The sequence below is a fragment of the Larimichthys crocea genome, chromosome XII, assembly GCF_000972845.2.
Source record: "Larimichthys crocea isolate SSNF chromosome XII, L_crocea_2.0, whole genome shotgun sequence".
Taxonomy (NCBI): Eukaryota; Metazoa; Chordata; class Actinopteri; family Sciaenidae; genus Larimichthys; species Larimichthys crocea.
This window is the reverse complement of record NC_040022.1, coordinates 8,212,772-8,227,154: the sequence shown is the minus strand read 5'-3', so window position 1 is coordinate 8,227,154 and position 14,383 is coordinate 8,212,772. Positions and strand designations below refer to the sequence as shown.

Sequence of the window (14,383 nt, the reverse complement as noted above, 5' to 3'; positions counted from 1 at the left end):
TGACCAGTGCAAATTAAATTAAATCGTACATGTTCAAAAAGTAGTAGGAAGAAGTATACACTTCTCCTCTAATTATTATATTGTTATTATTATTGTTGTTATTATTATTATTATTATTATTATTATTATTGTTATTATTAGTATTTAGAACTTTATAGACTGTCCGCCTCTAGATAGAAAAAAAAAAACATTTCTATATACATGTACACAATTTCGCATATGCATACATACCAAAATGCACCATACTTCATCATCATCATCCTAAATCTGTGTTCAGCATAAACCATAGTGTCTATTATGTTGTGCAGTTTCTTGTCGAACATATTTAAAAGTGACACATTCAATATAACGATACGGGGCTCGTGGACATAGACGCTCGTGGAGTCAGTCTGACCAATCAGTGCGGCTCTCGGCACGTCACGTGACGACGTCTGCACGCGGGAGTCGTTCCACGTGAATCCTTGTTTACAGCAGCAGTAACTTTTTATTATTATTATTTTATTTTGTGGTGTTTGTCGTGACACAGAGGCCACGCTGAACAGGTGAGTCAGACTCAGGTGACATGTTGAGCTCCAAGCTGCTGACCCTGGTGCTGGTGGTCCGGCCGGGCAGAGTGCTGCTCGGCATGAAGAAGAGAGGCTTCGGGGCTGGGAAGTGGAACGGCTTTGGGGGCAAAGTTCAACCTGGAGAGACCATCGAGGATGCTGCAAGGAGGTGAATGCATACATACAGTGTGGAGACTTATAATAATAGTTCTGTGAGCCACAGTGAAGGCTGTTTTCTATGTGATGATCATGAAGCCAACAGACTGGACTCAGTGCGATTCAGTGTGTTGCAGGGTTTTAAATATTTGATCAAAGCCTGAATGAAAACAAACAAAAGCAAAAGTGAATTCTACATTTATTTCTCCATGAATGTGTGTTCTTATAGATTTAAAAATCTATAAGAACACTTAATTCAGCTGTGTTTTTTTGCAATAAAAATGAAACATGTCTGTTTTAGGATAGACAGAGGAAGAACAGAGAAAATGTTTGCTAATTTAAGATGCAGGTTCCTGCAGTTTGTAAGTTTTAACACAATAAATGAATGTTGAGTCTGGTCTGGATGATGTGTGATGTGATCGTCAGTCATCAGCAAGAAGTTTGTTCCAAAGCTAAAGGATCAGGTGATCAACGATTAACTGTTTCATAATGTAAAATCTCCAATCCGTGTTAGTTACAACCTTCAAGAAAGAGACAGCCAGTCATTACTGAAGGAAACAACTGACCGATCCTATTGTTCTTTATGTCCTTATTCATTTTTATTTATATAGCACCTTTTAGTGCTTTTACATAAAAAGACATAAAACAGGAGAAATGACCAACAATTGAAAGTAGAACTGATACAGTAATAATAACAAGCAAGGTATGAATTACTAATTCATATTTACTAACAGTAAGAAATGTAATATATAAAACAAAGCTAATCTGACTGAGCTCCTCCAGAGTCGAGGGGCCCTGACTCCAACCACAGGCTCGATCACTGGTTTTTAGCCTTGATCTAGGAATTGGCAACATCTCAGGCTGCATTCTGGCTCATAAGGGAATAGTGTCAACATAAAAAGTGAGACAATAATAAGAGACAAGATTAAAACAAGGAAAAAGTCGCATTGAGCATTGAGTGTTGGCTGTAAATTGTTCCTAAATGCACCATTCTGGCATTTTGACATTTCTAAGAAAAAATAAACATCAAAGATCCACTTACTAGATTTTTTGGAGTCATCTCAACCACATCTCTTTGTCTCCATCAGCAAATGTAGCTGAGTCAGTTTGTCTGGGTTACAAAAAAATAGATTCCCCGTCTGGGAAACACTGATATCATCACTTTACTATATTTACTTGCTTTTAGTCTCTCTGTGTGACGTGTACTGTGTGTTTATCTCTAAAATACACATCATCAAATATTTATTTGATGTTTCCATTTCTAGAGAACTGCAAGAAGAAAGCGGCCTCACGGTGGATGCTCTTGAGAAGATCGGAAATATAAAATTTGAATTTGTCGGAGACACACAGCTCCTTGACGTCCATGTTTTCAGAGCCGATAATTATAATGGAGAACCAACAGAATCAGAGGGTATGTATCCACAGCAGCACCACACTGAACTGGGAAGAAATGAATGTGGATGGTGGTTAAGGATAGCTCCAGCATAGTTTTTCTTCTTTATGTTCATGGGGAAATAGTGGAATGAGTCAACAATAGATTTTAGACAAAAATGTGTGCATGTCCTGAAGAAAATGTGTATGATTGCTACATCTGCTGCTGCTGTTTACCAGCCCAGAGAGGAATCTAAAGATTCCAAAATTGGTGATAATAACCTTCAAAAGATAAGGCAGTGTTTTATCAATGGCCACAAGGCGGAGCTGTTGGTGCCATATGTTTATTAAGAAGCTGTGTACCGAGTTTCATCTTAATAGAGACAACAACAATGTATATTGTTACTATAGCACCACTGTGGGTAGAATTGTATGAAATGTTACACACAAGTGTGATCTTGTTCGGCTTCATCTAAAAATTGTAATAACCACATTTGGTTAGTATTAGATCCAAAATTGCATAAGTGTGGTCTGTTTCCGTTAAATCGGCTATTTGTTTCATGAGTTACCAGAACTAAAACGATTAATAACCAACCAAGTGGTGGTCATGTTGTTGTCTGTTAGGGTTAGACTTCAAACCCTTCAGTCAAAATGTTGGTAAAATAATAAAATTCAGGGGGGAAAAAAATCACAAATTACTCTGCTGGTTTTGGCTGTATTGTAAAAATATTTTGTGATGTTTCATCAAACGTTTCCCAAAATAGAAAATGTCCTAATTACAGTAAAACACTGAATATGACGATATGAAGATTCATCATTACAAACATGTGATCTCTATATCTGGGTGGATTTTGATTGCAAACGCACAATAACTCATAATATCACAATAGCTGTAAACAATGACCTAAAAAACAGAAGTGTCACCATTATCAAATATTTCACGTACTTTCGAGGTGAAGAGGAACTATTTTTTGTTCAAATATTTCCAAGTAACTTCCAAGTGAAAGAGAAAAAAAACTGTAATCCTGCAAAAAAAATCCCCTTTTTGCTTTTGGTTCCCTTTAATATTGACATTGATATTCTGTTTTGCATTGTCCTTTTAAAATAATGAGGCCTTTGGAGAAAAGAGTTTTTGGTTTGCAGTGTGCTTAGTATACGTTTATGAATATCACCTTTTAAAACAAAATAAACCATGAAGTAAACAGTAGAACTTTGGTTAGGGGGACGAATCTATAAGTACGCTCTCACTAGTGAAGCTTAAAAGACTGTAAACACACAAAGGAAAGAAGAGGCCCTCAACAGAAGGAATGCAGACGCCTGCAGTTATCTGTATTTCCTGAGAGTTTAGTCAAGGTCAACGGGGTGAACACACACAGACACACACACAGCAAAGCTCAGCTCGTGGAGTCAAATATTAGTGCTAGACTGAGTCTGGAGAGCCAGAGAAGTCAAACAGCCTGTGGGTGAAGAAATAAACCGAGGAAAACACTTGAATTAAATGTGTTAAAGTTATTGCTGAAGCTTAAGTACTGTTATGACTCGGAAGTGTAAAAGCTGGCTTTGTATTGTGTGAGACAGTGAAGGTACAGAAGCCAAGCTTCAGTGTAAAGCGTGATTTTCTTACTCAGAAATGCCAAAGTTGTCTCTTCTAAATAGAGGCGACCATTCCAGTTTGAATGTTGCATTTTATAAATTTCCTAAAAAAAAAAAAGGGAGTCCATGTACTGTAAACATAAGTGGTAGATTCTTGAAGACTTCCCAGTCTTCCACATTACTCACGTGCCCTTACATACTGTACATTGGCAGAGTAATCGCTCACTATAATGATCTCTCCTCTCCATCCAGGCTGTGAATAAATCCCTTCTTAGTGTAACTTCAATATAAGATATGCACAGTCCTCATTCTGTTTCAGCTCCTGTCAAGTCTATTCACAGAATATATTATGCAGAAGTATGTTTTCATAAGCACCTGAAAGAATCATAACAATCATTGTTTTTGTTACCCTTGAATTGGCCATCTATCTCTGGCTCTAGATATGGCCTTCTGCACATTTCATGGCCAACACAGTTTCAAGTTCACTTCTGAAAAGGTGGTTGCATTCAGCATTTAATCCAACACACTGGTCCTTTTTATAATGAGGCTTTTTCTTCAAAGAGTGGAGCCTTTTGTCGTTTTTGGTACGACATTCGCAGCATAGCAGGGAAACGCAAAGAGGGAATTTGTGCTGAAATGACTGTGACTTTATAAAACTTTGTTTATCTGAAGCCTCACAGTAGCACCAGATGAACTTTTGAAGACTTTTGAATAAAGACTCCCCCCATCTGTTGCATTGATGTTTACTACTAGTAATAAGTTTTTGAATGTACATATGGACAAGCAAAGGGATAAACACAGGGATCCTTGATCCTCTTATATTTCACAGTAGGTGATAAAAATGTGTCTTCTAATTAATTTCTCTGTTGTTTTCCAGAAATGAGGCCCCAGTGGTTTGATTGTGACAAAATCCCTTTCAGTCAAATGTGGGCAGATGACATCCTGTGGTTCCCCCTGATGCTCCAGAAGAAGAAATTTGTTGGGTACTTTAAGTTTCAGGGTCATGATGTGATCCTCAGCCACAAGTTGGAGGAAGTGGAGGAACTCTGAGAAATCTCAGGGGAACTGCGAACTTCTGAGGAAATGTATGTAAAAGCGTCAGCCTTCCACATTTCTTCTTAAAATGCTGAAGTTATCTGTATATACTGTTTTTGACTTCACAGAATCACTGTACTGTATAAACTGTACACGTTTACATATAAAAACAAAAAATCAAAGCAGCAGTACAAAGAAATATCCATTCTGTCATTTTATTTTTCAGGATAACTGATTTTAACACAATTCAGAAATGATTTCTTTGATAAAATATTTACAATATCTACAGAAATAATTTCACTGGGTTTCATATTCTATGTTAAAGTTATCTTGATTCCTGATATTTTTTGTTTTTTTTTTATAATTTTTTGCATAAACAAATATGTTTCATACTGTATGCACAATGTTGAACTATGTATGTGTACATATCCTGTCTCTGATCATTTCAACAGTTCGGTGTATTTGAAATCACATCCGTTGGTCAGAAATTGTGAGGTAACTTTTAAAACATGAGCCCATATATGGCAAACTGGCCCGTTTTTTTCCAGAAATGTTCTGATAAACCACATGTGCTCGGACAGAAATGTGCAACAAGGTTTCCAAGCCAAATATCTAAAAGTTAAACTTTAAACCAATATCCACATCAGGCTTGCCATTATTACAAATTTATATCACATCTGCAACTGTGAAAAATAGTCTTCATATATATATGATATGGCCGAAAATCTTAAAAGTAGTGATCATTAAACTTAAACTTGCACATCTCTGTATTTCAGTGAATCAGTATCATATCTTTGGTAGTAAATCAATAGCTTATAGTGTTATTGTTGATGTTATGCCACATGTTCAAGAGGTGCAATCATTCTTTAATTAATAGATTTCTGAATACGCCTTTAAAAATAGCTTATAAAACAAAACCGGGAGTGAACAATTTAAAACGAGAAAGCAAAGATGCAGCAAAAGTAATGCATTATAACAATGAGAGAAATATCACAATCGTCCATAAAAATGCATAGTATGTTGCTACACATCCTTTATAAACTAAAATCTATGTCAAAAATACATTGGTCTAATGTTATTCAGTAAGTAAAAAAACAGAAACCTTAATGACTGGAGATTTAAAATAATCCCATCCTTTTAAAAAAAAAAGTAAAACTCTGTCCCTTGCAATTTCTTCTCAACTATTTTAGTGTATAAAACTTACATGGTTAAGTTATAAGCAAGTGCTTTAGGAAATGAGTTGCAATGTATGAATATAGTCAAGTCTGACATGTTGATTGCTCCCTTATAAAAACAACATTTAGAGGATTTTCCTTCCTTGATTCAGAAATGGAAATAATTTCCTCATCCAGCAAAGAATTGGCACAGTTTTGAGCTCACAGTCTTTTCCACCTGTATGATTGATGATTAAACCCAAAATAGGTTGAGAAGTTGAAAATCCATTTACATTAAAACTCCTCTTATTGAATGGAATGTATAATGTGTAATAGAAAAGTTGTGCTTTCTTTAATCTCTTGTAGCTTGCAGAGCAAGTTATTTTCCAGTTTTTGATCCGCGTCAGTGGCAGTGTTTCTCTCCTTTCACCTCATGGATTTAAGTGTCAGATGGGGGGTCTCAATCCATTGTTGCCACCAAAGAGACATCCGAGTTTTGGCTGGAGTTCGTTCCACACCTCTCCCATCTGAAACAAAAAGAAAATTACCCTTTACCTATGTTTCCATGAGAAATGAAACATTGCTTAGTGGCTTGCAGGTAATCATTTTCAGCAAAGATGTAAATAAAATTACTTTGAGATCCACAAAATTCAAAATGTTGCCATATTGGCAGATGAGTGAATTCAGAACCAAAGAGATATAGACTGTGTTCTGTATTTGATTTTACAATAAATGGAAAAATAAATAAATAGGAAAAGGCATATGGGAGATTCATTTGTTCATGTGAGTCAGCTCAAATTCTAGATGGGGATCCCTGCAGTAAACCATCCATCATTATTAGCCCTTTCATTGAAAGCCAATTTAAAAATGATCTGACCCTCTCGGAGCCGGACTGTGTCGAGAAGGCACTGTAGAAAATCTCAAGCAGCCTCACCTCTCTGTGTCCTTGGACCTGGGAGTTAACGAAGGCCCCCAGAATGTGGGATGTGATCGGAAGGTAGATGAAGATGAGCTGTGTCTCTTGATGAAGGCAGAACAGGGAGAAGTAGTTACGCAGCTCCATCGTCTGAATGGCGTTTTCTTGCTGTTAAGAGAATAACAGTCGATCATAAAACCATGATGAATCGCAATGATTAACTTCGTTCATGACACACTGGTGTCTGTCACGAATGAAGAAGCCCTGTGGAAGCTTCCATCATGCAAATCAGAGAAACTATCACAAGACTTTGACTTGTGATAGTTTCATCTCAGCACATTACTCAACTATTACTAATTTCTGTTTATAGCCAGTAATGTCATGTTGAACAATCAATTTTCTAAAATAATCTCATTAGCTCAGTAGTTTTTTATAACTTCGCTTTGACATACCTAAAATGAATATCTCTGCAACTACAAGGTCTATTTGAATAATTTTGGTGTCATAATAAAAGGTAACACTAGTGACAATTATTCAGATGTGTAAGGATCAGTATGTACGTACTAGCCCTAACCTTACGAGGTTACGTAACTGACAGTCAGTAAACTAAACAAATCTAATCCCAAACTCAAAGTACACTGGTCAGAAAACTATTTCATATCGTTAAGGCAAATAGTCTACATATGCCAAACACAGACAAACCACACTGATGAAGAGGAACTACAGTCACAAGATGAAACCCAGCAGGGATACAACAGTATACAGCAAGTTGACATTTAAACCTAATGTGACTCATCTTTCTTCCAATGGATGAAATGTGATTTGCTTCATTCAAACTTACTCAATAAATTATATTATGGTGTCTGAAATAGTGAGTATATTAGCAATAATAGCATTTTCAAGTAATAATTTACAATATAATAATCAACCAGGAAGCATCCCAACAGCATAAAACAATGTGGAAATAGAGAAACTGTAAGACAACCTGAACAATTCGGGATTCCAGCTGTTCCACAGATGCCTGCTCTTTAGGCTGCACTGTGGCGCTCATCATCTGCCTCTTCATCACGCTGTACTTGTGCAGAGCTCTCTGGTGCTCGTGGAGTACGCCCTTCTCATGGCGCTCGCAGAGATCCTTGAGAAAAACACACAGTCACATAAAGCTCTCCTCATTTGCTTCAAAATGGCATGGCAATATAGAGAGCAGTCATACAGCCAAGGATGAGGAGGAGAAGTGTTTGTACAACATATGAAATTACCATATACAGTGTATTAAATGAATAGATTTGTACAGGTTATGGATAATGCCACTTTATCTGCCCACCAGTCCCCTTGTTTAGTATCTGCAACCCACCCACGACTAAGAACTACATTTCCAAGTGAGATTGAAAAAAAGGGTGCACTGTTGTTGAAATGAACCGTTACATAATATCCTGAATTTAGTTACTAACTGAGCCTGGGTTTACTGTAAACATGCAGCTTCTCATGTGTCTCCTACAGAAAACAGCGCTTCTTAAAGTGAGCATCGTAAGATCTGCAATGTAACACATGCACGCACCAAAACAAAATCACCTGTCATGAAAGGTGAGGCTTGTGTAACTGACTTACTTTGTACGATTGCAGCAAATCCAGGAAAAGATTCAGTTTTTCCACAACATCATCCTCTTCCCGTCTGCCCTGAGGACATTAGCAAAACAACATTTTTTTATTCTGGGCCAGTTGTGGACAAGCACAGCAGAGGAAGTGGTTTGGATGGAGGACTAAGGGCTATACCTGCTGAGCAGCCTTGTCAGACAGCACGGCGAACTCCACAGACAGACTCTTCAGAGACTGACGCAGGGTCCCCCAGGTGCTTTGTGAAGAGGCCAAGGAGGGAAGAGACGAAGCATCTGAGCCCAGCGTACTGCCGAAAAAACAGCATTATTACACGGGCAGAATGTAACATTGTAGTGTCTCAGCTGCCAAATTCATTTCGAGCTGACAACCATGAAAAGACACAACACAGAGGATTTGGAATCTTATTAACATTTGTATTCTCAGCCCAAAAGCTCTGACAAGAGAAAGACTTCATACCCATAATAATGAAATACCTGAGCTCTCTGCCAAACATGAGAAGATCTGTTGCATTCTCTTTTGAGCGTTCTGCCATTTTCTCAGCTCTGTCGCGCAGTTTTTGGAAGCTGTTGTGAATATTTCTAATCAGCTCCCTGCTTGTTGAGAACTGGGCCTGAATGTCAGCAGGGAGATATTCCTACAAAACAAATGCAACACAGCATTATTGACATTTTAAAAGCACTTGTTAATCGGTGATTGTTTGGTGGATTTTTCCATTCTATGTGTGTGACAAACCTTTGCAAGGGTTGCAGTTCTGTTGGTCATGAACTCATCACCCATTTTCTTGTAAGTGTCACGCAGCTTAGTCTGAACATCCTGTTTGGGAAAAGGGGTGAGTCGTGTGTGAGTGGAAAAAGACACTTGCTGGAACAGGAAGCATTACACTGTCAGTCATCATGACGATAATGCTTATTGTGCAAAAGTGCGGGCCACAGAGTGAGGCGGCAAGTTCCGAAAATACTACGTACAGAGCCACTGAAGGTGAGGAAGGTCTTGACCAGCTCGTCCTCTGAGAAGAAGGGATGCCGTGCCACCAAGTTTAGGAATCTTCCAAGAGCACGCCTCCTGCCCTCGATGAACTCACGCTCAGAGACGGAAGTCAGGACTGTGGATAGAGAACACAAAAATGTATGGATTCATTTTAGTAGGACAGAAGTGTACCATGGAAACACCTATCCTCCCACTAAAAGTGCTTGATTTTGCCACTGGTTGGTTAAGATTATCCAGTTGTTGTTGTGCCAGTGACAACATTATGGAAAGGACCCCTAGAGAGACAGACCTTCATATTAAAGAGATTTTTAACCAGAAACAGCCGTTATATCGCTCTGTTCAAAGCCACCAGACTCCACTGACAAAAACAGTCATTTTACCTTGCAGATGTGAGTTGCTAGTCTACTGCTACCTTAATGAGTTATTTGGTTTGTGTTATTGTGTGATTTGGTGTTTAACAAGTTAGTTCATATCTATACAACACAAACAAACTAACTTACTGAGGCCAAATTACTGTTTTTGACAATGGAGACTGGTGGCTTTGAACGGGCTTATATAAACAAATGCTTAAACGAAAAGGATTTTACTCTTTAATATAAAGGCTATGTCTGTGTAGTGATCTTTTCCATAAAGCGTAGGCATCGGGTTTTGACAAGGATACGTGGAATTCGAAAAAATACATCTTTTATTCTACTTGCTGTATCTATTTTATTTTTTGTCCATTGTGAGTTATGGAAGTGCAATGCTAAAATCTGTATACTTTCAATTTACTGCATCTAAATTTACCATTTTTAGAATCTTACTGACATCCCAAAATCTCTATATTGAAGTAGCTCTTGAACTACACATGTAAGTAGGATGAGAAGAGCAGCTGGCAGAACGGCAAATTTTTATGACGTAATGTGTACTTGATGAAGATCTCTAATTGAGATATTGTCTAATGAAGTGTTTTTCAAGGATTCCTTAGTGTGTGTGTGTGTGTGTGTGTGTGTGTGTGTGTGTGTGTGTATGTGTAGACCAAAGCTGCAATAAGTTATTGTGAACTGAAACAGGCTCATCCCTAGTTTCCTTGTTTCGTTCAGCCGATAACTTTGATGAATGGGGATGACTGTGTTTGAAACAATAGAACCGGCAGGAATAACGGCTTCTATTAAAAATTTACATTTATTATTTAAAAATCTAAAAGGCGCTCAGCTACCAGAACCCTCTGGATATTTACAACTGACCTTTCAGTAAAGCATATAAAACCAAATAATGACATTAAGATGCATGAAATGCAGAAATGAAGAAATACAATGGTAACCGTGATGAAGATGTTTGTGTAGAGTTCAGATTAACATACCTCCCTTTAACATTCTTTTAGGTGGTAGTGCCGGCACCACTCTGTAGGCAAATCTCTGAAGCAAAACCTCATGGAAGACATCGAAATCGCTATAGCGTCGGTAAACTGATACTTTATATCGCTAAAAAGCAAAAAACAAGGACAAAGAAAGAGGGAAATGATCAAAGTTCAATTCAATCAAGTGCATGCAACATAAAAACACAAGTTTTCTGTTGGAAATGTAGCTACATGGGTGATAATGGAAGGGTTGAAATCAGTGCTTTTCTTCATGTAGACTGCAACTGTTTACTCAACCAAAAACACTATAGTAACAGGGAGTAAACGATGCATTGTCTCAGCATATTTATTATCAGTATTCATTATCAGTGTCATCAAAGTAAAGGTAAGATTATAATACTGCACCAAAGTTTAAGCTTTTCCTGTTGTTGAGGTTTTTCTAACACAATCATTCACATCGAGTAGGATTTATTGGATGCCTTGCCTGGCTGGTGACCTGGTACTCCACATGTTTGAGAAACAAGCCCTTCTTCTCAGGTATGAGCTCCACCTGGACTGTGTCCCGGGCCAGAAGTTTGTCCAGCGTCTGGGACACCGTCAGTACATCCTCTTGAGCTGGCTGCATCCTCAATGCATTCAAGTCCCTCGGCTCCCCGAGCTGAGGTTTTGGTAACTCTGTCAAGCACACAACCAGCGCCAACTTCTAATATTTGTTTTGTTTATGATAAATCTCGAGTGGAATGAATTTCCTAACTATGGAATGCTGGTGTTAAAACCACTTTTCTTTGCTCAATAGATTACTTTGTCTCTCGCTCTGTTTGCCTCTAGCTAGCACAGCATTGTGCATGTGAACTGTTTTTCATCCCTTCCTGTGCATTCCAAGAAGGTCATGAATTTGAACGTAACGGACTGCGACAAATACAGAAAACTTGTTCTTGTACAGTTGAGGAAGTGGCATGCAGCTAGCTGCCATACTGGCCACACCTGAAATAACAGAGAGAGCCTTAAATAATCACAGAAGGTTGGGAATGGATCTAACTCAAGCCAGCATAATGGCTACCTCTATGAAAACCATAAAATTCCCCCTATCATCTTCCCACTGTGGGACTAGTGAAAGAATGCAACACTTAAACAAGGCTTCTCTACCAAAATAAAATAAAACAAATGAAGCTGAATTAAATCTAAATTCTAGCTTTTCTTCTGTTGGGAAAGAAACAAAAACATATAGGGTGAAAATCTATATTTTTATATAAATACTCCCAAATGTCCCCTATGTTACTTTTTTATGATATTCTACAGCATATCACAGAGAATTTCTTTTGGGATTATAACCCTGTATATACATATACATATATATAACCCTGAGCCAATAAAAGAGTGGCATTTACGCTGCATAGATGAAATATCTTGACAGAGGGATGAGTGAGGTTGCCCTTAGACACAGAGAGGAATTATCAAGCTACTCATTAAGCAAAAACTTTACTGCTCTGCTGTCACCGACCTTGTATGCAGTTCTCCAAGAGTTTGGGACTCGGTTGCTTTCCTTGCTGAGCAAGAGCAATCAAAGCGAGCGCTTTATAGAGTGACAACTTGCTCAGGAATCCGTCTGTGGAGTCAACATGCTCAGCAATCTGAGAAGGACAAAGACAATATGACATGAAGGTGACCGTTTTTCAGTCCAACATCTAAATTCAACTGTGGTTTGCATTCCTTCTTTTCAAAAAACTGCTCACTAGACATAAAGGCGGTGATATGCTGAAATGTCAGGAAAAGGGGAATTCTTCTGAACCATGAGCTGGCTCAGAACTAAACAAATATTTGCACATGGATATCATATACTCAAATGTCTTGTATTCCTTTGATTTTTTTTTTTTTAAATGGATGTAGTTAGACTTTATTTGAAAATTAAGTATTTTGTGTTTATGATGGTTGCTTTTAATAAACTGTTGCCTGTTGCAGCTTCTTCACAGTACAGTAAAGTGTATAAACCCCTCACCTGGCCTAAAACAGCCTTGGAGAGATCGGTCCTTTGGAGCAACCGCTGAAAAACTTCAACCTGCACTCTCTCATCTGTCCTACAGCATATGGCCTCATATACTTCCCTGTAATAGGCAGGAACTGAGCCTAAAAGAGGAACAACACCTACATGGCATCACAACCCCCAAAATGTAGGAAATATTTTACAACAGGCAGCATTCCTCTGATCAGTCAGCAGTCAGTCAGCAGTAGTCACTGCTGGGGTTATGATCATCTTATCACCTTTCACGGGACTGTTCATTTTATATCCCATCATTTGACTTGATCAAAGTCACAGTCTTTCTCTGATGATGTAAATGTATCCCAAAAAAAAAAAGTCAGATTTTCAGAGACAAGAAATTCAGTATATTATCAAACTGATCAGATAATTTCAGTAGTGGCGGGTGGATGAAATGAGGTTATTTCAGTGTGTGCCTGCTCATGCATTGCTTCACTTGCAGCGATGTACAACTGACAGTTTTTCACGTGGCAGGAAAAAAAAAAAAAGCATCAAAACTTTCAGAAACCGTTTGCACGTCCGGCATTAGATTAAACAGTAAGATTCACGGTTATCAAGAAAACACTAAGAGGCGAATAAAAATCAGATCAATGATCCATGAAAGGTTTTAAGATGGAGCGACTTCAATCCGAGATCTCCGTGTACCCAAAAGTTCTCATTGGTTAGTTCAACATCGGGACTTGAGCGAGCATCAAAAATCCACATTTTAACACAGTATCTTTGGACAAGAACACCAAACCAAACAGCAAAGTACTTCGGAAATGATGTGGCAACAGTGTGTTAAGAAGTTTTCCTACTGTACCTTCATTGATCTCTCCTGCCATGGTTCAGACTGTCATGTGAGCACAAGAGCACCTCCATGTGATTTCCTGCAGACAAGAAAAAACAAGTAATTTATTTCTTAAAGTTGTAGTGAGCGTTGGTTAAAGTCCAAGTCTTGGAGTGGAGCAGTATAACCTGACACTTACACGCGCTGGTGGCTAATGAGTGTGTCACATCCTGCAGTAATGTGATCTTTTACATTTTGAAGGTGTGATGAAGCTGCTGCTGCTGCTGCTGCTGCTGCTGCTGCCTGTGTTTTATTACTCAGCAGATGTCTCACGATCAGCAGCTCTGATCATGATGCAGTCTGGAATTCACCATATACTCCGGGAAGAAAAGTCCTATTTTTTATTTCCTGGTTTCATTAGTACATTGTAATGTGATTTGACTTGATGTTCCTCATTCTTCAAAAGCCACCACACTAATGCCGCCTTCATGTGCGCCACGAAAAATATAGCTTCTGCTTTTTTTCCTCCAAGTCTCAGGTTTGTTTATCATATGCAGGGTCAACAATATAGTGAAATGTGTTAGACAAGAGGCACCGGTCAGCTCAGCATTAAGAGTGTGTAACAGATAGAAATATCCTGAATAAGTCAAATACAATATTATTTTTTTAAAAATGTGGTTAAAAAAATAATATACTAATATTGAAGAGAAAATATAAATAATTTTAATACTAAAAATATAATGAATTTTGAATATTCTATGCACTGTGCAAGGCTGTGACAACTATATTCAAGTATTACTGTATAAAAATTGAACATACTATATAAAATCACACTATTGGAACACTGAGTAGTAAACGTGACAAAT

The 14,383-nt window shown here is 38.0% G+C and overlaps 2 protein-coding genes across 3 annotated transcripts; one reads left to right on the top strand and one right to left on the bottom strand.

Moving 5' to 3' along the window:
- Window positions 1-350: 350 nt before the first annotated feature.
- nudt1 (nudix (nucleoside diphosphate linked moiety X)-type motif 1) lies at window positions 351-5,041 on the top strand. Its single transcript, XM_019261925.2, has 3 exons — window positions 351-714; window positions 1,967-2,112; window positions 4,543-5,041. The coding sequence occupies exons 1-3, from the start codon at window positions 563-565 to the stop codon at window positions 4,713-4,715; spliced, it is 471 nt and encodes a 156-aa protein (XP_019117470.1). The 5' UTR covers window positions 351-562; the 3' UTR covers window positions 4,716-5,041.
- Window positions 5,042-5,277: 236 nt separating this feature from the next.
- Window positions 5,278-13,931, bottom strand: snx8a (sorting nexin 8a). 2 transcript variants are annotated; one of them, XM_010730570.3, is made up of 14 exons: window positions 13,717-13,931; window positions 13,551-13,617; window positions 12,710-12,837; window positions 12,215-12,344; window positions 11,198-11,388; window positions 10,717-10,837; window positions 9,353-9,489; window positions 9,120-9,200; window positions 8,861-9,021; window positions 8,544-8,673; window positions 8,379-8,447; window positions 7,756-7,905; window positions 6,789-6,938; window positions 5,278-6,381 (listed from the first exon to the last, which is right to left on the bottom strand). In XM_010730570.3, exons 2-14 carry the CDS (start codon window positions 13,570-13,572, stop codon window positions 6,301-6,303), a joined length of 1,551 nt encoding a protein of 516 aa, XP_010728872.1. In that variant the 5' UTR covers window positions 13,573-13,617; window positions 13,717-13,931; the 3' UTR covers window positions 5,278-6,300. The 2 variants fall into 2 exon arrangements, with proteins under 2 accessions (XP_010728872.1, XP_027141338.1); XM_027285537.1 differs by lacking the exon at window positions 12,710-12,837 and having other exon boundaries at window positions 13,717-13,928.
- Between the last annotated feature and the right edge of the window lie 452 nt (window positions 13,932-14,383).

Excerpts from the sequence above, each read along its gene's own strand:
- nudt1 (XM_019261925.2), top strand. The coding sequence starts at position 563 with ATGTTGAGCTCCAAGCTGCTGACCCTGGTGCTGGTGGTCCGGCCGGGC. Across the intron at positions 715-1,966 it reads ATCGAGGATGCTGCAAGGAG|AGAACTGCAAGAAGAAAGCG; the intron begins GTGAATGCATAC and ends TTCCATTTCTAG. Across the intron at positions 2,113-4,542 it reads AGAACCAACAGAATCAGAGG|AAATGAGGCCCCAGTGGTTT; the intron begins GTATGTATCCAC and ends GTTGTTTTCCAG.
- snx8a (XM_010730570.3), bottom strand. The coding sequence starts at position 13,572 with ATGGCAGGAGAGATCAATGAAG. Across the intron at positions 12,345-12,709 it reads CCAAGGCTGTTTTAGGCCAG|ATTGCTGAGCATGTTGACTC; the intron begins GTGAGGGGTTTA and ends TGTCCTTCTCAG. Across the intron at positions 8,448-8,543 it reads CTGACAAGGCTGCTCAGCAG|GGCAGACGGGAAGAGGATGA; the intron begins GTATAGCCCTTA and ends TAATGTCCTCAG.